This window comes from Quercus robur, chromosome 5 (assembly GCF_932294415.1).
Source record: "Quercus robur chromosome 5, dhQueRobu3.1, whole genome shotgun sequence".
NCBI lineage: Eukaryota > Viridiplantae > Streptophyta > Magnoliopsida > Fagales > Fagaceae > Quercus > Quercus robur.
Genome location: NC_065538.1, coordinates 33688400 through 33714580, shown reverse-complemented (window position 1 = coordinate 33714580; position 26181 = coordinate 33688400). Strand labels below are relative to the sequence as shown.

The window sequence follows — 26181 nt, the reverse complement described above, 5'->3', positions numbered from 1 at the left end:
AAACACACCTCTGCTACTGCTAGCTATTTCATTTTCTCATTTATCAATTACCATTTCCACTTTCTGTGTCTTGTATTTTCATTTTTCAATCAAAATTTCCACCTTCAAGCATGACTGCTATAGTTTCTGGCCTCTTGGAAAAGTCGGGTTCACTCCTTGTTGAAGGGGTATGGCCAGAGCTGAAGTCGTTCCTGTGTTTTCAAAAAGAAGTCCGAAAGCTTCAGAGCACACTTTGTGCTATCCAGGCGGTGCTTGAGGATGCTGACAAAAGACAAGTGAATGAGAAAGCTGTGAAACTTTGGTTAGATAAGCTCAAAGAAGCAGCCTACGACATGGACAACGTGCTGGATGAGTTGGAAACTGCAATCATTAAAGCACAAATTGAGGAGGAAGAAGAAAAGGCTGAAACAACCACTGCTACTGCTAAGGTATGGTCCTCCTGCACCACCTGCATTTCCTGGATTTTCAGAGTAGTTACTGAGCTTGTTCAGCGTGGTTTCATTGTTTTCAAGATAAAAAATTTGAATGAAACGTTAGATGAGATAGACAAAGAGAAAGGGAGGTACAATTTTGTGTTTGGGCCGATTACTAGCACTGAAGTAGGTGAGCGACTAGAGACTTACTCCCTTGTTGATGTGAAAGAAATACATGGTCGTGATGAGCGTAGGGATGATCTAGTGAGGAAGATTTTGGGAGAGGGTAGTGAAGTGAGGGAGCTTTCGGGTGAGGGTAGTGAAGTGAGGGGTAGTGAAGGAGAAAGAAGCCCCTATGTCATCTCCATAGTAGGCATGGGGGGCATTGGAAAAACCACTCTTGCCAAACTAGCCTACAATGATGCTAAGGTGCAAACTGCCATTTTTGAGAAAAAAATGTGGGTTTGTGTATCCGATCCTTTTGACAAGTGTGAGGTTGCCAAAGCAATCATTAAAGAAGGAGGTGGTTCCTCCAACTCCATTAATTTGCAAGGGCTAATAAAAGAAATTTGTGAGTTGATTAGGGGGAAGAAGTTTTTACTTGTCTTAGATGATGTGTGGACTGAAGAATTCAACGATTGGGAGCCATTCAAACTTGCACTCAAATGTGGTGACCTAGGTAGTAGAATTTTAATCACCACGCGTAATATTAGAGTTGCAGAAATGGTGAAAAGTGCCTATACAATTAAATTGGGCGTATTGTCTGACGAAGATTGTTGGTTGATATGTAGTCAAATGGCATCTATTGAGAAGGATGATGAGCAACTAGGAGAACTTGGTAGAGTATTAGTAAAGAAGTGCAAAGGCTTGCCACTTGCTGCAAAGACTCTAGGAAGTCTCATGCGCAACAAGAGAAGTAAACAAGAATTGAGGAAAATTTTAGATAGTAATTTATGGGAATTAGAAGATGTTCAAAAATGTCTTTTAGGACCGTTATTATTGAGTTATTATGAACAACCTTCAGCAATAAAATCTTGTTTCTTATATTGTGCTCTCTTCCCAAAGGATTATTTGTTTTCTAGAAATGAGTTGATCTACCTATGGATGTCACAAGGATATCTTGGCGTAAATCCAGATATAGAGATGGAAAACATAGGAGAAGAGTACTTTGAAATATTAGTCATGCGCTCTTTCTTCCAAGATTTTGAGAAAGACAACTATGATGATAAGATAGTAAGATGTAAAATGCATGATATTGTGCATGACTTTGCCCAATTAATGACATCAAAGGAATGTTTCACAATTGATGGTGACAAAGAGTTGGGGACAAATTGTAAAAGTGCTCGCCATTTGAGATTAGAATTAATAGGGGAAACACAGTTTCCTATGTCTATGTATAATGCAAAAAATGTATGCACTCTCTTTTCCACTACATTGGGGAAGAGGACTGTCTTCCCACTCAATTTATTCCAGCATTTGACATGCTTACGAGCATTGACTTTGAAATATTATTCCTTTGAGAATCTTCCAAATGAAGTTGAAAAGTTGAAACATTTAAGATTGCTCGATCTATCAAATAATTATAAAATTAAAGAATTACCTGAAACAATGTGTAATTTATGTAATTTACAAACTTTGAATATTAGTGGATGTGGAGAAATTAAGAAATTACCCCAAGGGATGGGTAAACTAAAGAAATTAAGACACCTTGTTACTAAATATTTGGTTCATTTTCCAAAAGGGATTGGGAGATTGAGTTATCTAAGAACATTAAACACTTTCACAGTAGGTGGTATAGATGATATTGACGGATGTAAACTTGGAGAATTGAAGAATCTGAACCGCCTTAAAGGGTCTCTTTCAATAGAAGGCTTGAAAAACGTAACAGATGTACAAGAGGCCGAGAATGCACAGCTTAAAGATAAGAAGCATCTCCGTGAGTTGAGGCTACCATTTGACAAGGAAGTTGAGGAGATTGAAAGTGTAAGGAATGATGAAATCGTTCTTAAAGCCTTAGAGCCACATCCAAACTTGGAAATTTTAAAGATTGATAACTACATGGGTAGAGTGTATCCTAATTGGATGAAGTCTTTGTCCAATTTGAAAAGGCTTGAGCTTTGGAAGTGGCCTAATTTAGAGCAATTGCCTCCTCTGGGGAAGCTGTAGTTCCTCGAAACATTAGAGTTAATAGAAGCGTACAGTGTGAAAAAGGTGGGTGTTGAATTTTTGGGAATAGAAGAAGCCAATGGGAAGAACAGATCAACATCACCACTTGTCTTATTCCCTAATTTAAAGTCTCTCAAATTTTGGGATATGAAAGAGTGGGAAGAATGGGATGGGATGGGAGAAAGGAGAGAAGAAGAAGGAGTAAGTGGTGTTTCTGTTTTAATAAGTATAATGCCACGTCTTCAGATTTTGGATATTTGGGGATGCCCAAAGCTAAAGGCACTGCCCAACTTCCTTGAGACAACTTCGTTAAAGGAATTGAGTGTCAATTGTGGAATTTCCAATTGGATGACGTTGGCAACATTATCCGGATTGAAAACACTTAGTCTCGATCTGAATAACGACGTAGTAGAGCATTTGCCCCCTTTGGGGAAGCTGTTGTTGGTCGAATCATTAGAGATACAGTGTGGCCATAGAGTGAAAAAGGTGGGCGTTGAATTTTTGGGAATAGAAGAAGAATCCAACAACAAGAAGAAGAAGATAGACGACGAGAAGGGATTGACTTCATCATCTTCTTCTTCTTCGCTTGTCTTATTCCCTAATTTAAAGTCTCTTGAATTTTGTAATTTGGAAGAGTGGGAAGAATGGGATGGGATTGGAGGAACAATGAGAGAAGAAGAAGCACAAGAAAGTGGTGTTACTATCACTATTATGCCACGTCTTCAGGAATTGCGAATTTATAATTGCCCCAAGCTGAAGTCGCTGCCAGACTTCCTTTCTACAACTCCATTGAAGACACTGGAGATCTGGTTGAGTCCAATTCTCGGTGAATGTTGCCAAACAGAGATAGGAGATCAATGGCCCAACATTTCTCACATACCCATCATTCATATTGATGGGAGAAGTGTGCGAAGAGATGGTCATCCAATGCAAACTTGAATCTCAGTTCGATTGGGGCTCTGCAAGTCGCATCCATTCAGATAAGGTAACTTCTTTCACTTTGACTTCTTCTTTTTTTACTTTCTTTCTTTTTATATCAATTATATATTCTATTTGTCTAGGGAAAAAAAAAATTAACAACGTTCGTAGATAAATTCATCAGATTTGTGACCAAATAGTTCAATTTCATTTGCCCACTAATACTATTCACAAAATTACAAAAAGGTGTTGGAGATTTTACTACTGCGTCTTAATTATTTTCATAATCCCTTGTTCTTCATTATGTTGTCTTGTTTTATGATTATAAAAAAAAAAAAAAAGTTACCTTTGTTTATTGTATTTTTATTTTATATGGTTTTTCTTCTTCATACCAATGACAAGAAGACTCTTCTTTGTTAAAGTGTTTTCTTTGTGGTAAAATTCTCAAGCTAAATATTTATTTTGTAGGCCTTATTAAACTAGAAATCAAACGAGAAGCATATTTTGTGCTGGAGAAAATTTGCATGTATGGATGCATGTTTGTAAAGCACCCACAAAAGAAAGGCTTGCATTTTGTATCACATACTGACAAATGAAAGGCCAGCAAGGTATGTGATCATTTGCAACTTATGCAATCTTCTATCTATTAAATTTCTAGAATAAATATTTAGCATGAGGATTTAGCTCATAATCATCAGCTTTAACATTGCAGGTTAAAGAGTTTGAATTTGCAACTCCATTACTGACACTGTCAATCTCTAACAATCCAATTCTCAGTGAATGTTGCAAAACAGAGATAGGAGATCAATGGCCCAACATTTCTCACATACCCATCATTCATATTGATGGGAGAAGTGTGCGAAGAGATGGTCGTCCAATGCAAACTTGAATCTCAGTTCGATTAGGGCTCTGCAAGTCGCATCCATTCAGATAAGGTAACTTCTTTCACTCTGTCTTCTTCGTATCTTTCTTTCTTTCTTTTTCCACAAAAAACAAACAATATTCGTAGATAAATTTGTCAGATTTGTGACCTAAATCTGACAAATAGTTCAATTTCTCTGCCAGACTTCCTTCCTATAGCTACATTGAAGCAACTGCATATCCAGAACAGTCCAAATCTCAGCCAACGTTGCCAAAGGGAGATAGGAGACCAATTGCCCAACATTTATTATCATTTTTTTGATAAGTAATAAGATATATTGATAAAAAGGAACACCCTAGTGCACCGGAAGTGAACAAGGGAAAGGAAATCAAATACAAAAATTGCAAGAGTCTAGGAAAACAATAAAAGAAGTGAAAGATTTATTTTGCAAAGCAAACAATCAATCCCTTAAAGTTCTAAAAAAGAGAAGCTTGAGGTCTGGAATAGATCTCTCAGAATCTTCAAAACATGTACTATTCCTCTCCCTCCAAAGGCACCACCACAATAAGCAATGAGGAATGATAGACCAAATAAAACCATTTCGATGACGACCAAAGCTGCCTTGCCAACACCGTAGCAGCCCCAAAACAGTGTGTGGCATAACCCAAGAAACTCCAAAAAGACTCAAAACCATAGACCATAGATCCGTAGCAAAAGGACAATGAAGGAATAGATGGTCAACTGATTCACCATTTCTCTTACACATGTAGCACCAATCCAAAATCCACACCTTCCTTTTACGTAAATTATCAATCGTCAAGCATTTCCCTAAGGCAGCAGTCCAAACAAAGAAAGCTACTCTAGAGGGAATCTTTTGCTTCCAAATACTTTTCCAAGGAAACCCAAAGAAAGCGGAGCCAACTAAAATTCTATAATAATCACTAACCAAGAAACCCTTAACTTTGCTAGGAATCCAACACATTTTATCCTCACCTAGCCCCCTTATAGAAGAACCATAAATGGTTTCCATGAAGTCAGACATAGCCTTTAGATCCCGAGCATGCACACCCCTAACGAATCTCACATCCCAAAAGAGGACACCATTGGTGGACATCATAAGCTCAGCCACACTGGCATCCTTATTCCTGCAAAATCTGAACAAGTCCGAATATCTAACAGCAAGAGATGTCTCTCCACACTACCGGTCCTGCCAAAACTTCACTCTAGACCCATCACCAATATCATACAGAATATGGCGAGAGAAGGAAGGCCATCCCTGATTGATATTTTTCCATAAACCAACACCATAAGGGCCAATCACAGCTCTGGTACACCAGCCCCCCCATACACATCCATATTTTATCTCTATCACTTGTCTCCAAAGGGCATCTTCCTCAATCCCAAATCTCCAAAGCCACTTCCCAAGCAAAGCTTCATTGAAAAGTCTTGTCTTCCTTATCCCTAAGCCACCCGAAGAAATAGGAGAACAAACAGTAGCCCATTTAACCAAATGAATTTTAGGATCATCTCCAAAACTGCCTCATAAGAAATTCCGCTGGAGCCTCTCAATTCGGTTAGCCACACTAGCAGGAATAGGAAATAAAGATAGAAAATAAGTGGGTAAATTAGAAAGGGTGCTTTTGATTAGGGTGACTCTACCTCCCTTGGATAAGTATAAGCGCTTCCAACCCGCCAATCTCCTCTCCATTTTCTCCAGAATTGGATTCCATATAGTCTTATCCTTGAATTTAGCACCCAAAGGAAGACCAAGATATTTCATTGGGAGAGAGCCCTGCTTGCAGCCAAGAACAACCAAGAAAAGGTCAATATGATTGACTACCCCAACCGGAACCAATTCTGACTTGCCCAGGTTAATCTTTAGGCCTGACACCGCCTCAAACCAGATAAGAATCATATGAAGAATCAAAATCTGATCTAAATCAGCCTCACAAAAGATTAGTGTGTCATTCGCAAAAAGGAGATGAGACACCACCTTGGATCTTCCCTCCAAGTTACCCACACTGAAACCCAACATGTGACCTTCATGAACAGCTTTATCCAACATTCTTCCAAGAGCTTCCATCACAAAGACAAACAACAATGGAGACAACGGATCACCTTGCCTCAAGCCTCTAGTACTACCAAAGAATCCACAAGGAGAGCCATTAATCAAGATGGAGAAACGGACAGTAGATAGACAAAAGAGGATCCATTGTCTCCATTTGGCAGAGAATCCACTTCTTTCTAACATCTGCAGCAGAAAATTCCAGTTTACATGGTCAAAAGCCTTCTCAACATCCAACTTACAAATCAGCCCTGGCATCCCAAACTTCAATCTACTGTCAAGACATTCATTAGCAATAAGAACAGGGTCAAGGATCTGTCTGTCCCTCACAAAAGCATTCTGAGAAGCTGAGATTAAATCCCCCATCACCGAGCGGAGACGATTAGCCAAGACTTTAGCAATAATTTTATAAACCCCTCCAACCAAACTAATGGGCCGAAAATCTCTAATCTCATTAGCCGCATGTTTTTTAGGAATGAGAGTAATAAAAGTTGCGTTTAAACTTTTCTCAAACTGACCATTGGCAAAAAAATGATGAAAAACAGCCATGAGATCAGGCTTAACAATCCCCCAGCAAGCTTGGAAAAAAGGCATAGGGAAGCCATCTGGACCAGGGGATTTATCACCATGAAAACTTTGAATGACATCAAAAATTTCTGCCTCTTCAAAAGGCCTCTCTAACCAATCCGCATTCTCACCAGATATCATTGGAAAAACCAACGAATCCGAAAACAGCTGCTCAACCTGCTACTTAGAGTACAGATTCATGAAGGAATGAGTAATGTAGTCTGCAATTATACCCTGATTCGAAGACAAGGTACCATTAACCATTAGGCTTTCAATACCATTATTTTTTCTGTTAGAATTAGCCATTCTATGAAAGAATTTGGTATTGGCATCCCCTTCCTTCAAATGCAACACTCTAGACTTTTGTCTCCAACTAGTCTCTTCCATAAGAGTCAACTTTTCAATATCTGTACGAAGATTAGTTTGTGCTAACTTCTCCTCAACAGATAGACTATGAGTCTCCTCTTTAGCATCCAAACCATTCAGTTTGCTCTAAAGGTCTTGTTTCTTAAAAGTGACATTGCCAAACTCGGTCTCATTCCACTTTTTTAAATCCAACTTCAAGGCAGCCAACTTCTTAGCAAGAATAAAACTTGGGGTTCCTTGGAACAAATAGGATGCCCACCACATCTTCACTTTGTTGACAAAATTATTCACCCTCAACCACATATTTTCAAAACGGAAAGGAATTTTACCTCTTTGCTGACTCCCACCCTCCAACAATATAGGAAAGTGGTCAGAAAGAACTCTAGACATCCTTTTTTGGGTGAACTGAGTGAAGTGATCTGCCAAAGTAGGGGAGAAAAGGAACCGGTCTAGCCGAGAAGCGGAGGAAGAATTGGACCAGGTATAAAGGCCCCTTTCCATATGAATATCCATCAACCCATGCAATGAAACAAAGTCAGAAAATCCAAACATAGCCCTGGAGAAGCTAGCAGCCCCCAAACGCTCTGAAGGGAAGCGAATAATATTAAAGTCCCCTCCCAGACACCAAGGCAAATCCCACCATCAACCCGGTTAGTTCCTCCCACATCAACTTACGCCTATTGTTCAAATTTGGCCCATAAACGCCTGAAAAAGCCCACTCAAATTGGTCGCCAACATTTTTAAACTTGCAAGAAACCGAAAAATGCCCCACCGCTTCCTCCACCTTTTCCACAACTCGGCTATTCCACATCAATAAAATTCCTCCAGAAGCACCATCTGAGCCCAAGTACAACCAATCTACATATGGACAACTCCATATACTTCGAACAATACCTCTCGTAATCCACTCTAGTTTGGTCTCTTGCAAACACACAATATCAACCTTCCAGGATCGCAACAAGTTGCGAATCTGAAGCCTCTTGCCAACTTCATTCAGACCTCTGACATTCCATGAAATAAGCTTCAAATTCATTGAGCAACGGAAAGAACCTGATTCCTATTAATACCACATCGCCTAGCAGATGAAGAGCCATAATTAATGGAACTAAACAACCCTTTCAACTCTCTTAAACCTTTCACCCCCGAACCTTTTAAACCACATGATTTCTTATTCACCTCAGCCCTTTGAAATAATTCAGCTTCAACAGCCAGTAAAAATTTTGTTGCTTAATCTTCTAAACCCTCAAGGGACGTGCCAAGGAAGCTATCAAAATTATTGAATCTCTTTTGAAACCAATCGGAATAATGTTCCTGACTCTGTGAAGTATCCATACTCACAACACTTTCCTCATCTACAAGAGATTGTTCTGCCATGGTTGAAGGTAGAGAAAAAGCAATTGGATCAACAACTAGGGGCTGATCAGCTTCCTCCGAGTAGGTATCCGAAACCCCATCCTCCACCAATACTTCATCCTCTTCGAAAAGAGCCGATGACACATTCGTAACGTCAGAAGACTCCAACGTAACTAAGGCCAGCTGTTGTTGCTTTTCCAAAACCTCTGTAGCTTCACACTGAGGCAAAGCGATCTGAAGCAGAACCGCAACCCTCCTCCCATCGCGTAATTCAAGAACCCACTACTCCGAGTCCCCCCATTTCTTGACCATATTACCGGAATGCTCCTGGAGAGTCAGTCGAAGGTCACGCAGTAAGCTCTCATCGCCATCTGAGGTGCATGCCGACCCATTCATGGCCTCCTCGGACTTGTCGGAGCCGAGAAGCTCAGAGTCGACTACATCGGAGATTTGGAACGAGTCAATCGACGCTGAAAACTCAAAGCAGGCTTCAACAATCTTGTCGGAGTTGAGGGGTTGAGCAGCGGCGACATCACAAACGTCGAAAACCATTGACGTCATTAGAGGCACAAACGATGGGTGCAAAGAAGTCTGGTTGGGTCTCTTGCATGGACTCGACATCCCTGGAATTTGGGTTGCTCGCATCGGAGAAGATTTGGTGGTCTTTTCTTTTCTTTTCTTTTGGGTTGCCAGACCATAGAGGGCTTGGGCTTAAGTTTGTGGGGCTGGGGTGGGTTAAGTGGGGAAGCTTCAGCAAGAACATTGGGCCTAAAAATATCTTGCGTGGGCCCAGCACCAGAACAACCCACTTCCTTAATGTTGGAGCACTTAGGCCTTGTTTGGTTTAAAAAAATGGTCACTCATTACTCAGTTTTCATCACCCATCACTCATCACTTATTACTTATCACTCATCACTTAAAACACCCCATCCTGTTTGGCACCATCACTCACTTATCATCACTCAATATTTTTCAATTATTTGAGGGCCCCATACTTGTACCTTGTGTAGCTATTATTTTTTTTTTTCCTTCAACCCCCAGTAGCTAAATTCACTGAACCCAGTGAGAAAAAAAAATAATTAAAAAAAAAAAACCAAACTCACTAAACCCAGAAAAAAAAGAAAAAAAAAAAGAGAGAGAGAGAGACGAAGAACTGAAGAAAGAATCAGTGAAGAAAAAAAAAAAAGGAGTCAAGACCGAACAGTGAAAAAAAAAAAGAAAGAGAAAGAGACGAAGAACTGAAAAAAGAATCAGTGAAAAAAAAAAAAAAAAAAAGAAAGAAAGAAGAGAGACGAAGAACTGAAGAAAGAATCAGTGAAGAAAGAATCAGTGGAGAAAAAAAAAAAAAAAGAACGGAAGACCAACCAGTGAAAACAAAAAAAAAAAGGAGTCAAAGGTCAAAAGTTGCGGCTGTGGGTCCCTCCATGTGTGTATAATTACAAAAATGTCATTGAGTTATGAGTTATGAAAATTGAAAACAGCTAAAATGTGTTTTCAGTTTCCATAACTCATAACTCAAAAATCAGAGAATTGAGTGATGGAAACTGAGTCATGGGTCATGAGTGACGGTGTCCAAACAAAAAAAATTTCTGTGGATCCCACAAATTTTGGATGATGAGTGATGAAAACAAAATCATATCACTCAAAACTCACTCATCCAAACAACACCTTAATATCCCACTTGCCATTCAGCCCACGCACCAAACATAGAGAAACTTCTAGGGACAAAGGAGAATCAACACCATTAAGAGCGTCGTCCTTTATTTCAAGCATGACTTCAGCCTTAGGAACCGCGCTTACCTACCCAACACCCCTTTCACGTAGATCCTGGTTTTGAGTCTTCTGACTGCTCAAGCTAGACTTGATAGATTGATATGATTTGATTGAATTTTGAATTTTGGGCATTGCAAGCTTTCCTAATCTGCGTCCACCATTGGTTTTCCGATGACCATCCACCGCTGCCGACAGAAAGGATTTTTGATTTCTAAACGTCTGCACTGTCGAGAACAGGGCAGATTGAGATGGTGGTTTAACACCAAGAGTGTCGGGAGCAATAGCCTTATGAAGATGAAAGCCAAAACCTCTCCACCCACAACCCAGCTTTCCTTCCGGTACAATGATAAGGCCCTTCCGACGACCATGAAGAAGTTCAGAGATCATAAGAAAGCTTCCATGTGCATTGAATCCCAGTTGCAATATAAAAACCTTACTACCATCCCTGAAGGTTCTAGCAAAATTTTCAGGACGAGTATTTGACATGAGATCCTCAACATAAGATAGCAGACATAAAGCACTATCTTTTCCCATGAAAACCGACCGGAGAGAATCCTTGTATCTTTCAAATATACATAAAGAGTAGAAAGTACCTCCCTCCTCTACTGAAAATTCAAACGTTTTGGATTCGACCAAAAAGAAAATGGAACCACCCATGATAACCAAGGACACGAACAAACCAGAGAATTATGTGACTAATCTCAATGTGCCTCAGCATCCAAAGTTTATCATTTGGTGAGAGGAGTGCTTCAATTTTGGCAACAAAGACCACGTTCCTTCAGAAATAGGTTGTGGAATATAGTTCCCCTGTGTTTGATGTGCAAATGTAGAAGGCAGAAATAGGAGGATTTTTGCCAAGAGATGTCTATAGAGAGATGGAAATCCCAGTTTTTCGGGTCTCTTTCTATTTATTATCATTAATAAGTGGGACAGGATGATCAATCAAGGGAAAATTAATTCTCGAGTAACTTCTTCTACCTGTCTTCTTCATCTTTTTCTTTTATATCTATTAAAAATATTCTATTTTTCCTTCAAAATTTCCTCAAAAAATAATAACTAAATAACAATATTGGTAAATAAATTTCTTTCTTATGTTACTATGGGATTGTGGTATAACGGTATTACATTACTCTCTCAATGATATTTTCGTGTCTCTTTCAATGTACTAGGTGTGTTTTGTTACTCTGTTCCTTGTTAATATATCCTTCATTCATAAAAAAAAATAAAAATAAAAAATAGAGTAAAAAATAACAATGCAATATTACTATGAACAAATTATGTAAATCTAGTATTACCTCCTATATAAAATAAGTCGTGCTGAGGCTATCAATTAGGATGACAGTTTTTTATTCACTATACAATTTCATAGAAATAAAAAACAAAAAACATGTGTATCCGGTTGTTGTCCCACCTATTATGTATGCTTCATGTTACATAGTATGCATTAATCTCTTGTCATGATATGTATTTTTCCTATCGTATTTTGTTTGTTCTTATTTATAACAATCATCAAATTCCAGTATCAAGTGAAGCATTATTTGTGATCAGGAAAATATTCAAGGCGTGAGCATACATTGACAAAGGCCTACAGAAGAAACTCCTGTATCGTATCATAATGACAACAAAGCTTGCATATGGTATGGCACATGAAAGGGGAGCTAGGCACTTAACCAAACTGCAAACTAATGCATCCTCGATCGTTGAGGACTTGAAAATGAAGTTGCTAATTAATCATCAAACTTCAATGTTACAATACTTACAGGTCTTATGAGTTTAAACCCAAAGGCATCTGAATTCCTTATCAGACCAATGAAAAATGAAATGAAATCGAAGTCTAGAAGAAAGGCATTGAAAGACATATTCAACAATGGTGGAAGGTTCTCGAAGCTGTGAATTTGAAGAAGAGATCTCATAAGTGGTGTAAAGACGATATGCTTGATTACCTTTTGCTCCTTCAGTCCAATCTCCTCACTCTCTTGCACCAGGTATAACTAACACTCACAGTGACACAAAATGGAGAGATATGCCTGTTTGTTTCTTGGGTTCTGTACAAGAAAAATGAAAATGTGGCAAACAATTTTAATTTGCTTTATATCTTGACAATGTCAATAAACTTACTCTTTTCTGATTCTTTACTATTTGATTTGACAAGATTTATGTGAGCATCAGTGAGTGAGTTTGGGCTTTTTGAGATGTTGACTTTTGGATGATCCAGGTTTCTGTTTGGTTGCTAAGAAAGTGTAGGAACCAATGACTTTTTTAAGAGAAAGAGAAAGATAGATGTACTCATCCATTTGAATAGTCACAGTTTAGTGGTATCTTTTGCAGGTGAGTTTATTATTTAGACATTTTGCACATACGTTAATTGGCTGCTTTCTAGTTTTGGAGAACTATCAATACCTTTCTGCAGTAGCAATGTGTGTGTGTGTATTTCTATTGCTTTACCATGTTGAGCCATTTATCATTAAACTATTTTATGTTTGGACAATATTAGCTGTTAATTGCAAGAAAATGACCATTTAGTTATGTTGTTCTCATTGCTTCACTTGGATAGAATTCCTTTTTGAATGAGGTTTTCTTTGATTTGTTGCTAATTATACATGAATTGATTTATGAAATGACAGATTAAAGATGATTTGTCTTTACCACTTGGAGGTGGCTCTTCAAGCAGAGACCACTACAGGAACAGGTTTCTTACAGAATTACATTGAGTCTATTCTGGCTCTTCAAGATGCTAGCTGCAGATTCACACAAGGTTTGTTACCATCCAATGCTTATGTCATGTCATAAATAGAGACTGGGGTTAGAATTCTATCCTGGCATTTTTTTATCGGTTTTTCCTAAATTTCCATGCACCATTTAATATTAATCATTAGTGCAAAACCTTCACAGCAAAAAGATAAACAGAAAATTTAGATATTATGTGAATGCTAGATAGAGGACCGATTATCTATGATGTCATATGTTGGAGGCCGCTAAAACCATATTAGATAAAATATTTTTAAGCACATGATTGTCAATAAAATATAAAAATACAACTGTTTTTTGATTTATTGCTAATTATATAGCTTGTTGTGCAAACAAAGGAGAAAAGAGATTGAATCATTCACATATTTCTTGTCTGAACTACTCTCCTCTTCAAAGGTTAATCCATATTCCTACATATGTCAGATCACACTTGCATACTTTTTCCCCCCTTGATATGGATTATCATTTTCTTAGATATGTAGCCATGGTTCTCCAGATTTCGGAAGCTGCTCTCTAATCCTGTAGAGTGAGAATCAGTTGGCTTACTGATGCAAATATAATAGTAGTTTTGACTAATGAAGTTGAAAGCGAAGCTGTTGACAGCCCACGACAAAATAAGTTCGATTCATGATTTCTCCTCCCCTTGTATTATGGTGTGCTGACTGCACTATTGAGAGAGGTAGACAACTTTTTCTGCTCACAATTCTCCCCACATCAAAAACATTATTGCCCAAACATCAGGGCCCATCATTAATTCTTTTGGTACTATTTTAGAAGATATAAATGATGATTTACTTGAAAGAATTCTTATAACGCCAACTCCAAGTAAGCCTTCTTATTCTGCTGCCATTGAAATGATTAAAACTTTACAGTTTGAATCTGTATTTGTATCTTCAGTTGTGTTTTGGGAAAAAAAATCAATGCTTGAAATGTTACCTCCTAAGTCTTGTGTTTTGTTTGAACCTATATCTGAGTCCTTTCATAAAGGTAATTATAGGGTAGGTATAAGGCCGCTCCATTTCCAGTTTCATTGCAGTAGTTCCCCACTTTCCACATCCTCTGCTAGTGATGCTTCTGAGGGTCTCACTTTGAGGCTTCTGGAGCTCTTGGGATTCAGCAGGCTTATAAACCTGGAACAGGAAAGCAAAAGTTAGAAGCATCGCCAGGTTGGTTCATGTGCCCTCCTAAAACTTGTGTCTTACTAGAGTCACTTGATGAGAAATCATTGAACAATGTAGCTATGGCTGGCAGATGCCTATAACGACACATTTTCAATCAGCAAATAAACTTGTCTTCACCAAAGGAAGACAATATCCTATGTGGCCTTCTACAAAGTAGCACATATTGTAACCAAGGTATCGTTTTTTTTGTTTTTGTTCTTTGTTTTTTGTTTTAGACTTTCTATTCTTCCCATTAAAAAATATAAGTTTCTTTCTTTCTACAGAACACCTTGGTGGCAATTTACCATTTATAGACAACACTCAATGTGGAAGGAACCAAAAAGTGTGATTCACAGAGGCAAACATCTGGATGAGAATACTCTAAAGAAAGAGTTGTGGACAAAGTTTGAAGTAGTATCCACTCCTTAGCTTTGTTATAATGCGTCTGTGCTGCAATATACTGCTCAGAACCAGATAAGCCCTATTGTGATGATGGAAGTTAAATGAGTGTGATGTGAGCTAGAAAGCACATCTTTTTTCTTTAATTTTGATTGTAAATGGTGGATCATGTTGTATGTTGGTCGTATTTCGAGGCTCTATAATTGGTTTATATATCAGTACCACCTATGATGCATGTATCTCTTGGTGGCGTTATATTCACTAATCATGTGTCCCAAGAGTAACTACAGCACATATGAGCACCAGTGGGACAGCCCAAGGACTATGCACAAATTTCAATTTTTGTAATCGAAAAGCTAAACAGCCCTACTGTTTTTGGTTTATATTAGTCTTCTGAAGATGTTTTGTTAGATTGTGAGAGCTCGTTGGGTTATGAAAAGAAGGATTGGCTAGAAGTCTGCAATGGTGTTCGCTTCTTCTGTTAGTATTGTGTTGGAATTGTTTTTATCTCATTGTTTGAATAAATTTATCATTCATCGTGATACAGAAACAGCACACTATGTTTCAACTATTGGCTATTGCAAAGTTCCATGCCACATCTTTTGTGGGATGTCATGCGAGGTGCAACCTTGCACCATGTATACTATAGAACTGGTTATGTACACAAAACTGTTCTTATATGAATAAGCTTCCCCTTTGAGACGTGTTATTTGATTTTTTTTACATGTTATGTCTAGAATCATGTCCATCAGTCCTTTAGTCACTATTTGGGGTAGATGCATGAGTATTAAGTTTTCTATGACATATGTTTCACTCCAAATCTAGTCTTATTCTCATCCACAACTTGGACACTTTCTACCCTAACTTTCTCACATTGACAACGTGTAGCTATATATAAAAAATGACACATCATTATTATTCTTTTTTATATCATAGCCATCAAATTTAACAATAGGTTAAATTTACTATGAGAGCTTAATTGTGTTCAAAACATACATTTCCTCCTCCACATAATAAATTATCCCCCAAAAAAAATTAAAAAAACATATATGTGCTTCCTAAGCCCAAAAAACCAGTTTTTCTTGACATGTTAAATCGTTGATCTTACTTTCCTGAGTCCCACATCTAAAATAAAAGTATTCCGATTTTTTATAGCAGTTTTAATAAAGGAGGGAAGAAGAGCCTCATTACTAGAATAGGTTTTTTTATTATAAAAAATATATATTTAAAGAATTGGGGTTGAAATAATGTCTAACACAAAATAGGGAAATGTTTGGTTTCAAATATGTTTGAATCCATGGGCTCTACCAAGAGAAAAATGACAAGTGTCCCGTTATGTGCAATATGTATAACTCACTTGATTAATTCAATTAAGTGAATTATATAAATTGCAAATGACAATTGTAAATATCATCCTCATATTAGTGGTTAGAATCAAGCTCTGTTCCACACATCATACACACATTATTTTAGTTTAGTTTAGTTTATTTATTTATTTATTTGTTTATTTTTTTAGAATAACACACAAAATATTAGTTGTAAACACAATTTCATAATTTCAACCGAAACAATTTTAGGATTAATCATTACTCTCGTGTAAAAATTAAAATTAAAATAAATTTTTTTTTAAAAGCATATACGAAGACATGCACACCAAAATTATACCATAAAAACATAATCAAAATATATACCGTTTTCCAAATATATATACACACGCCGTTTCTTTCTTTAACTTTTGGTCCTTTTTGTTTGCTTTTATAGACTCTGTAGGCGCGTTCACCTCAAACTCCCAAAACACTCTCTCACTCTCTCTCTCGGATTTTTTTAGAAAATAACAACAAAACCCAAACAATATCATTAGTTAGGAAACGTTTTAAACTATTTTGGTTTTTAACAATTTGAGCTTAGAGGGGACGATTTTTGGGTTATGAAATCGAGTAATTTTTACTCGATTTTGCTATTTTGCTAGTACCTGTGGTGGGTCCAATATGCCAGAAATCGAGTTTATTGGACTCGTTTTGTAAGACTAGAAAACGAGTTCAATGAACTCGGTTTCTATTCTTGCAAACCGAGTTCATTGAACTTAATTTTTGCACGCATAAATCGAGTCCAATGAACTCGTTTTGCAAGACTGGAAAACGAGTTCAATGAACTCGGTTTCTGTTCTTGCAAACCGAGTTCATTGAACTCGATTTATGTGTAAAACGTGTCAACCATCAGGCACCACTCAAAAAGCACTTTCAGGCACACAAAACACAAAAAAAAAAAACTAAGTTCAAACTTACACAGCACTCTCTCATTCCCTCTCTGACTCTCAGTCTCTCCCTCTCACAAAAAAACCAAACACAAAAACTAAGTTCAAACTTACACAGCACTCTCAGTCTCTCCCTCTCACTCTTAGTCTCTCTCTCTCACGAGAAGTCGAGCTCTCTCTCACACTCTCATTCCGAGCCTGTCGCTCCGTCGCCGGCACCGTAGCCGACTGCTCCCGTCGCCATCGCTGCTTCTCGCTCCCGTCACCGTTGCCGTCGCTACCTCTCGCCGTCACAAGTAAGGACTCTTTCTTTTTTCTTTAAATGTTGTTGTATTTGACAACGATCATCGTTTGTTGATTTTGTGATTAAATCCATTTTGGCTTAGTTGAATCCTTTGTATAATATTCTCATTGGTGATTCATTTTACCATGGAATGTATGCATGCCCGCGTTTGGTAGTTGTGACCAGGATCTTAGTGAGTTTAACTATTTAAAAACTTTTGGATGAAGAGGTATTGCTAACTCTGCATTGATAGGTAGTGTTGTGACCAGGATCTTTCTTTTGTTTGTTATGTTTGCTCACATTTGTGGGTACATGCATCTATGTTTGGGCACATTTCATGATATGTAGTGTAGGGTGTTTCTACCATCACAGGCTTGTCGTTTGAAAACTTGTCAACACAACACATTCTGAGTTGAACACGTCTGAAATGCTTACTAAATGGAATATGTCTGAAATTCTTGATAATAGTCAACACTTTTTTATTCAAAATAATGTGTTTAATTGTAGCAAATCACAAAGATACCATTTTTAGATGCGTCCCTGCATTCTGATACTGTAAAAGTTTCCCCCATGCAACACATTGTGTTAGTGTTGGAACAGGGAATTTGTCCCAAAAAGGATATAGTTCCTTCCAAATTTGTAATTATTTTTTTTTATAGATAATTAGATGTGCCTTTTCACTAACATTTTAAGTGTTTAACCATTTGAGAAGAAACTTTTTTCCTTAGGATATATGTATGCAAAATGAATATTCCTTGTAGTGCTGAGTTTACTCTTTAAATGTAAAGCAAAATAAAGTTTCTGACGACCAAATGTAATCAAATTGTGAGGGCTAGCGCTTATTTGCATGCAAGTTGCTTAGTTTGGATTGAAACTACTGAAGTGTAACTTTTGGGTATTTTGGAATAGTAACTGGTCCCTTTTTGGGGTTGATTGATATATCAATTTTTATTAATGGGTATTGGACACACAATTTTCAAGGAATGATGAGGTTACATAAAATTATGATGCTTTAGAGTCAATGCTCATGGATTTTGAGTGTTTATATGAATATAACATATTTCATGATAAAATGCATGGTTAGAAGAGTGTATATGTGTGTGTGTGTGTGTGTATAATGGGTAAAACTTATATACTTTAGGTGCAGTATATTAGGTTTTCCATTCTCTAATTAAATTCAAACACTTTTTGAATTTAATTAGTATTGGAAAAGATGACATTATTCTTATCTTATTGGTCAATGCAGCCAAGTGTTTGAATTCAATTGGAGAATCTAATGTACCGCACCTAACATATTCTATCTAAGTTTACCTATATATTACAGATATAAAAATAACAACACATCTTTGCACTACTTGTATGCTTCAAAGACCTCTTTTGCTTCTTTCAGGCCACCAATAAAAATGTAATGGAGGATCTTAGACTCAGGGAAAGTAATGAGGGAAGGATACACTGTCATAGCTTGTAATAGTTGATTATAGATTTATAGTGCTTCTTTGTGTGTGCTTTCATGGTTCAGATTTTCAGGTGGTTGTAATTTACCTGTTTCCCTCAGCCTCCTGCACTGAATTCATCACCCCCCCCCCCCCCCAAAAAAAGCTCTATTTTTTGGCCCTAAATTGTTCCTACTTATGTTGGAAGGAAGCTATTGATATGGACTTTATGGTTGAACTGTTCTTTCTAGTTTGTAATGATTTCAAGAACTATAATGTGTTGCTTGATAGTTCCACTTGTTCAAAATTGGTTAGTAGTTGCATTAGAGCTAGAAAATTCAAAATTTTTGAGACTTTGCTTGAAGTTTTCAACTCTAATGGTAAAGTCAGTGTATTGGCCTTTGGTTCTGCAATAAGAGGCTACAACAAGCTTGATATGTATAGAAGCACCATTGTAGCATTTGGGAAAATGAGATCTACTGGAGTTGTTCCGGATTCTGAATGTTCTTACCATATCATGGAAGCTTATATGAGAATTGGTGATTCTGAAAAAGTGGTTGAATTTTTTTTTTTTTTTTTTGTGAATTAGAAAGTAGTCAACTAGATTTTTATTCATCACCATTTTGCACTCGTATATTTGGGACTCTAATTGAGTCCCATGGAAAATCAGGAAAAGCTTTTGAAGCTCTTGAATACTTATCGTTTGTGCAAGAAATTGGGATCCTTGCCAATTTAACATGTGCTTATATTACTCTTGACTCCCTAAACTTCGTGCAGTATGGCTGCTGTTCCTGCTCAGCTCCCTGATGAGTTTGGTCCTGGGCCCATTGATGATTCGGTGTTGAGGTTTATAAAAACACATCGAGCGTGCGCTGTTTGGGAAGGCAAGGTAAAAACTAAAACCGACCACTTGCTGAATATTCTCTTCTTATCCTTTTACATTATGTTGATTTTTTTTTTCTTCCCATTTCTGAAATTCTAAGTTTGTCAATGGTATTACTAGCTTTCAATGCATGGTCATGCGCATTAGTTGAGTTAAGTTAGATTGGTTGACTGTTAGTGTGGGTGTACACTTTGCTACCATTCACTCTTTCATCTAGAAAACCAAGAAAAACACTTTGAGATGAAACTAATGCTAAAAGTATGAAATTTAGGCTAAAAGGATCATAGTTATGTTCCAAATATTCCAATACGTAAAAAATTAAATGCAACCAGGCAACCCTCAATAGAAGAATGATGAACCAGCATTATTAAAAGAATGTCATTACTTATTACTTACCACAACAGCAGTAATGATTCATTGTTACATTACAATCTTGTGATGCTAAAATTGCTATGTAGAATGCAATGAATTAAACTAATCACATCAAAAATAAATAAATAAATAAACTGAACTCAATTGAGACTTACAAGTATATTAAGTCTCCTGCTAAACACTGACGATACTGTGTCCATGTGCTTATAATACCTTGGCCTTATTTATTTATTTTGTCTCCCCAAAAGAATGGTCATGATCAACATTTTGTATAAGCATATTCTAGCCAATTAATAATCTCGGTGTATACTTTATATGTGTGCAATTAGACCTCGCCATTGCTCCACAGTTCAGAAACTAGGTAGGCAACTTTCCTTATAACAATTTCCATAATCAAGCTAACAAGTTTTAAATACATACCTTATAGCCTGAGTGGATAGCATTTTGGTGCCATGCATAGCCCTCTTTACATAACCAAATCAATTAGCCTTAACCAAGTTACCACTCTCTTTGTCTATGACAAGGCCTCTAATCACCTAGATGAAACAATTGAACAGTTTGTGCTTAGTTACAGGAAAGAAAAACAAATGTCAGGACCAGCAAAAAATGCCATGATTTACAAACTCTTAAAATTGTGTAGAAATGAAGATGTCAGTAAGAGTACGTTTAAATGTGTTGTGTACATGAATGTGTTGTGTACATAAACTCGATGTCTGTGCATACATGAACAAAGCAATCCTAGGTTCATAAGAGTTATTTTTGTTTGAAGCAATGTGACCTGTGATAATTTTATTGTTGCTTGGCAAGAAGTTGTTCAGGTTGTGGTTGTTGCAGTAATTTTTCTTGTTATTATTGAGAATGCTAGCCTTTGCCTCTAGTTTCTTTTACTTTCTCCTATTTAGGTTGTTTATTTTCCATCTAACTTTTCCTGGTTTAGAGGCAGCAATAGGCTGGTCGCATGGGAAGCCTTTCATTACTAGACAAATGTATAAAGTGCATTGCATTCTTTTATTTTTCTCTCGTTGTTGCTTTTTTTTTTGGTTTTTTTTTTTTCTTTTTGGGGTTGATATTTTAAGGTCCCTTCATCACTGCTTTATTTTTGTTTTTTGGGATCAATAACTACAATCATATATTCAAAGGTTATGGCATATTGCATCTCATCACCATAGTTCTATCATGTGCAGGATCCAGGGCCACTGAAATGCCGCGGTCGTAATGACGAGTTTCGAAAACAATGCCGGATAGTGGTGGATGATCGTATCGTCGACATTGTGAAGAGAGTTGGATTAGAGGGGCTATATAGGACCCCAGGTAGAGAGATTGATCATAACTTGATCACGGCCTTCGTTGAGCGATGGCGGCTTGAAACCCACACCTTTCACCTGCCACATGGTGAGACAACGATCACATTATAAGATGTGGAGGTTCTTTTGGGGATTCCAATCGATGGTGAGGCAATTGTTGGAACAACTGACTTGACATGGGCTAATGAATGTCGGAGTCTGCTTGGAATTGCTATTAATGAAAATGTGTTTAAAGGACAAAGGATCCAAATTAAGAAGCTACTAGAAAAAATTGACGAAGGGTTGTCCGATGATGCAGCAGAGGTGGTTGTGCATCAATATACACGGTGTTATATCCTAGCACTCCTGGCAAACACAATTTTTGCCGACAAGTCTGGCGATAGGGTGCATATTCAAATTTAAGAAATTTAGTTCAATTTTATGCCATTTGTGGTACTATTGTAGAAAAATAGAAAATGAACATATGTGTACATATATATATAGACACGGAGCATGGGCTTTAGCTAGCCATGTTGCACCCAGAGATGCTCAAAAACAGCATTCAAAAAGTCATGCATGTTCTTCTGCCAAAAGTTCTATGCTAAATGCTTATATGTGTTCCTCTAGGAACTTATGGGAACAAGGAATTCTAGTGAGTAGTAAGCAATATAAACTACAAAATTGTGGGAATTTAAAATTGAAAGACAAAATTAAACAGTCATAATATCACAATCTAGAAACAGGTACATTGGATATAAAATACTTCAATTACAAGTTCATTCAGTGACAAGCAAAATAATAATTGTGCCGATACAACCCAGTAGTAAGTTCAAATACATAATAAAGAGAACCCCAATTGACATCTACAATGCCATTCCAAACTCGAGTATTTGCATGCCTGGCAAAAATTCAAATATTGTTGTTAGATACCAAAACCCAAAACATACGTACTAATCTACGCAACTTGGCTAATTGATACAATCATGGCATTTTATATAAAAGCATCACTTACCTAGTTTGGATTATTACTACTTGTCGAAGCCCCACGGGAAAGCGAACATCTTCTATGATTATGCCCATGTTGATGACACAGTCCACAGCTCTGCTTTTGCTGAATCTCCCTCAAGTCAGAATCTGGCCTCCGGCTTCCCGGTTCTCGCCGAACCCCATCCATCTCATTTCGTATCCTAGACGCCACAGGTCGACCTTTGCCCCGCAACAGTTTTGGGTCAGGCACCCACTTTGGACCATCCACATCCCTCCACAATGAATCTGACTTTGGCACCACAAATGCATATGAGTAGGTGTGAATGGCGTTCACCAAACTATAACATGGGTCAATATATGCAGTCGCATCTTGCCCCAAGTACTGAAGAGCTTTAATTGCATGTGAACAAGGGATCTTTCTCATTTGCCACTTTCCATAATCACATGTTCTGGCCATTACGTTTACTTCGTAACTATGGTGTCCCCCTCTAGAGCTATAGATGTTGTGTGTAGTAATTACTTGATATATACCATTCAGATTATTAAACGGATTTATTTGGTGTGAAATTGATTTTTGTAGGTTGTGTCCATAGATTTTTAAGGCATATTTAGTCCATACCTTGTCCTTTGAGAGATCATGAGTAATTTCTTTGTGTCGATCATGGAAATACGCAACAAGTTTGCAATGAGTGAATTCAACCATTGCAGCAATGGGTAGGCCACGGGCACCTTTGAGTACTCCATTGAAGCACTCCGAGACATTGGTTGTCATAGCCCCATAACGGTATCCACTATCATGTAGTTGGGTCCACTTGTCTAGGTCCTCGTTCATTAGATATGTGTATGGCATGATGGATGAGTCGGGTTCACTTTCCTGCAGCTCGGTTCTCCGTTTCTTCCTAAGGGCCTCGATCTCAGCTTCCTTGATAGGTTGCATGTACAACTCAAATTTAGCTTCCTGAGTAGCATACCCCGCTTTCAAGGCTAATGACTTTAAAGTGGCGTCTTGAAAATGCGTGTTGAAGTTGCTAGCAACATGTCGAAGGCAATATCTGTGAACTAGTTGTTGTCGTCCATCATCATGTCTAGGCCAGTTTGCAATTGCACTTTGAATACCCTTATGTCGGTCAGAAATTATGCAGATGTCCTTATCTGCTATCACATCCCCCAGTGCATTCCTGAGGCGTTCTAAAAACCACCCCCAACTAGACCCTGACTCTTTGTCCATAACGGCAAAGGCAAGAGGCAAAACCTTGTTGTTGGCATCGGTGGCCATTGCAATTAACAATACCCCTCGATATTTACCATACAAATGGGTCCTATCAATACTGATCACTGGCTTACAATGTCAACCTTTGGTAAGACTCTTCCTAATCCCCAAATATCTTTGCAATAGCTCGTTGTTTCGCATCTCATATCTTATAGTAAGAAAGAATATGCCCATAATACTTCCCTTTAATGAAATGTCTGAGGTGATAAATTGTTGCCGTGTGTTTCTCTTCCAACAATGGAACAAATTCTGCTGCTAGAAAATTACAATCCATCATTCTACCATCAAGGGCCGTGGCAAGGGGCATACAACTATGAGGACCCCTATAAGATGTGACCATCCATAGTCCGAGTTCAGGCATCACAACTGCCCCAACGTACCACATGCATGATTCATTGCTACATTTCACAGACAGTCTACTTATGGTCGACCCACTAGTCACAAAGTTTCTATTATGCTTTGCGGTGTAAATTGTTAATGCACGTTTCACCGCCTCTTTATTAGTAAAAATCAACCCTTTCGCAAAATTCATGTCTGCATTCCAAGAAGAACCAAATACTTGCTGAACAACTTCAGGATCAACCATATTTTCCCAAGTATTTTCATAAAATGATGAGGCAGGAGGTTCATAAACGAGGGTCGTATTTGTAACATGCTGAACTCTAACATTAGCGTTCTCATCATTTTCATCACATTCAGCCATATCATCAACATGAGGAATAGGAGTAATTTTATGGTCATCAAGACCCCTGCAAAGTCACCATCGTCAATCCTCTCTTCATACTCATCTCTATCCTCACAATTTTCCCCAAAACAGTGTTCGTCTTCATCTTCATCTTCAACTACTGAAACTGTAGAGGATTCACCTCGATGTGTACAAAATTGATCTTCATCTCTATTTCCAAGTTCGCTCTCAATTGTTACTGGTGTCTCTTGAAAAGGGGGTGTATAGCCTCCCAATGTGGTGCATCGATCATCTAGGACTGCAAACTGTAGAGATGTAGTTGTTTGTACAATTTCGTCCTCTACGCCGACTTCTACACGTGACTCCAAAGTGACGTACAACTCAAAATCTGCTGCTTGTTTCCATTTGTCCATCTTACTAAACATGAATTTCACATGTTTGTCCTCTGTTATCGCCATATATCTGTAATTAATGCATTGATTGAGGACTTCATATGTAGAATGGAAAGTAATATGTATGTCATGCAAAGCAGGGTTCACTTGCAACTCTTCCATAATTTTTACTTTCAGCTCATTCAAGGTCTTTAGCTTACGGTGTATCATCATATAGTAGCACTGGATACCCGGACCTTGAAATGAGACTCCATCATAAGGGTTGCCATTGCTAAAGGGTCCACCGTAGTATATATTTATATGGATCATTGTCAACCTATAGATCATCAAGTGCAATTGTGTTAGTGACAAATTTATAACGCTCAATCAACATCAATCACAAAACTTTGCGTATGAAATGCCAACAATACTAACCTCAACCAAATTTGCATATACTCACCTTTAGTAATCTTACAAAAATAGTCATTACCAATTTCATATTCTTTAAAAATTCTAAATCATTCTAGGGGCATGACTTTCAAAACCCATTCAAATAAGTTATGATGAACAAAAATATTATATACCAACCAGTTATCCATTGAAATCTCTGTTACAAATCTTAAACAAATATTTCTTGAAATAATTTATGGTAAAAAGACTAATATCTTAGGTATCAAACTCATAATCCATTTCATATCCATGAGAAAGACCTAAAAGTACTAAATATTCCTAACAATTGATTACAATATTTAGTACTAAATATTCCCAATAATTAATCACAATATTAATTTTTTTTTAAACTTAAGCATATTATCACAATATTTACACTAACAAACAAAACAAATATTCCCATATGTTGTAATAACATAATAATCACAATATTTGGTACTAAATATTTCCAATAATCACAATATTTGTAGTTATTTTCTAAAAAAATCCCCAATGACTCCATTCTTTTTGCCTTCTTCTAATCCCCTAAAATCCTAAAGGGCTATGGAAATGGACAGCGTTTGCTCTCTTTTTATTTTTAAAGTCTGCTCCTTTTTTCCTAACTTGGAATGTTACAAACGGTAACAACACCAAATATTTGTAAATTTTTCACAAACTATACGTGCTCGTGCTGCACCATCCTTACACATTCATTCATTCATGGTCATGGTCATGGTCATGACCATGTGTTTATCACACAGATTCATGTTACAATTTTACTGTTGCAACTTCCTTAAAAAAAAAAAAAATGGATTTATAAGATTTTGAGCTTCGAACCTTTAGCCGAAAAAGTTTTATATATTCTCTTAAATGAAAAAATAAAAATAAAAAGGAAACCATTCCTCTACTGTCCCTCTTTGGCAACATTTGCTGATAATTGGTGATGTAATGATCTCCAATTCCTTTAATGGAATTGTTAGAAGGAAGTCTGGCAATGACTTGAGCTTGGGGCAACAGTTAATTGTTAAGGAATGAAGACGTGGCATTATAGTTACACCATCTTCTTTCTTTTCTAATCTTTCTTCTTTCATTCCTCCAACCCCAGTCCATTCTTCCCATTTCTTTGAAAGGACAAATTTTA

At 37.4% G+C, this 26181-nt stretch overlaps 4 protein-coding genes across 21 annotated transcripts; 2 read left to right on the top strand and 2 right to left on the bottom strand.

Annotated features, from left to right (window-relative positions):
• The first annotated feature begins 11 nt into the window (after positions 1 to 11).
• LOC126725818 (putative disease resistance protein RGA3) lies at positions 12 to 15499 on the top strand. Of its 18 annotated transcripts, none has more exons than XM_050430776.1 (11): positions 12 to 3564; positions 3966 to 4105; positions 4210 to 4432; positions 12032 to 12120; positions 12246 to 12468; positions 13108 to 13238; positions 13706 to 13910; positions 14006 to 14056; positions 14219 to 14397; positions 14483 to 14586; positions 14676 to 15499. In XM_050430776.1, the coding sequence occupies exon 1, from the start codon at positions 111 to 113 to the stop codon at positions 2577 to 2579; it is 2469 nt and encodes an 822-aa protein (XP_050286733.1). In that variant the 5' UTR covers positions 12 to 110; the 3' UTR covers positions 2580 to 3564; positions 3966 to 4105; positions 4210 to 4432; positions 12032 to 12120; positions 12246 to 12468; positions 13108 to 13238; positions 13706 to 13910; positions 14006 to 14056; positions 14219 to 14397; positions 14483 to 14586; positions 14676 to 15499. The 18 variants fall into 18 exon arrangements, 15 of the variants coding, with proteins under 15 accessions (XP_050286733.1, XP_050286732.1, XP_050286734.1 ...); XM_050430775.1 differs by adding an exon at positions 12699 to 12811 and having other exon boundaries at positions 12032 to 12468; XM_050430777.1 differs by having other exon boundaries at positions 4275 to 4432; positions 12032 to 12468.
• LOC126728131 (probable disease resistance protein RF9) lies at positions 2727 to 3518 on the top strand. Its single transcript, XM_050434001.1, has one exon. The coding sequence runs from the start codon at positions 2727 to 2729 to the stop codon at positions 3516 to 3518; it is 792 nt and encodes a 263-aa protein (XP_050289958.1).
• LOC126728130 (uncharacterized) lies at positions 7484 to 8390 on the bottom strand. Its single transcript, XM_050434000.1, has 2 exons — positions 8033 to 8390; positions 7484 to 7941 (listed from the first exon to the last, which is right to left on the bottom strand). Exons 1-2 carry the CDS (start codon positions 8388 to 8390, stop codon positions 7484 to 7486), a joined length of 816 nt encoding a protein of 271 aa, XP_050289957.1.
• Positions 15500 to 22310: 6811 nt separating the features above from the next.
• On the bottom strand, positions 22311 to 23561 carry LOC126728129 (uncharacterized). Its single transcript, XM_050433999.1, has one exon. The coding sequence runs from the start codon at positions 23559 to 23561 to the stop codon at positions 22311 to 22313; it is 1251 nt and encodes a 416-aa protein (XP_050289956.1).
• Between the last annotated feature and the right edge of the window lie 2620 nt (positions 23562 to 26181).

Bases quoted from the DNA above. Each gene is read 5' to 3' on its own strand.
- LOC126725818 (XM_050430780.1), top strand. From the start codon at position 111: ATGACTGCTATAGTTTCTGGCCTCTTGGAAAAGTCGGGTTCACTCCTT.
- LOC126728131 (XM_050434001.1), top strand. From the start codon at position 2,727: ATGAAAGAGTGGGAAGAATGGGATGGGATGGGAGAAAGGAGAGAAGAA.
- LOC126728130 (XM_050434000.1), bottom strand. From the start codon at position 8,390: ATGAATTTGAAGCTTATTTCATGGAATGTCAGAGGTCTGAATGAAGTT. The intron at 7,942-8,032 runs GTAAGTTGATGT...GCTTCCCTTCAG, and splicing joins GCCAAATTTGAACAATAGGC to AGCGTTTGGGGGCTGCTAGC.
- LOC126728129 (XM_050433999.1), bottom strand. From the start codon at position 23,561: ATGGCCACCGATGCCAACAACAAGGTTTTGCCTCTTGCCTTTGCCGTT.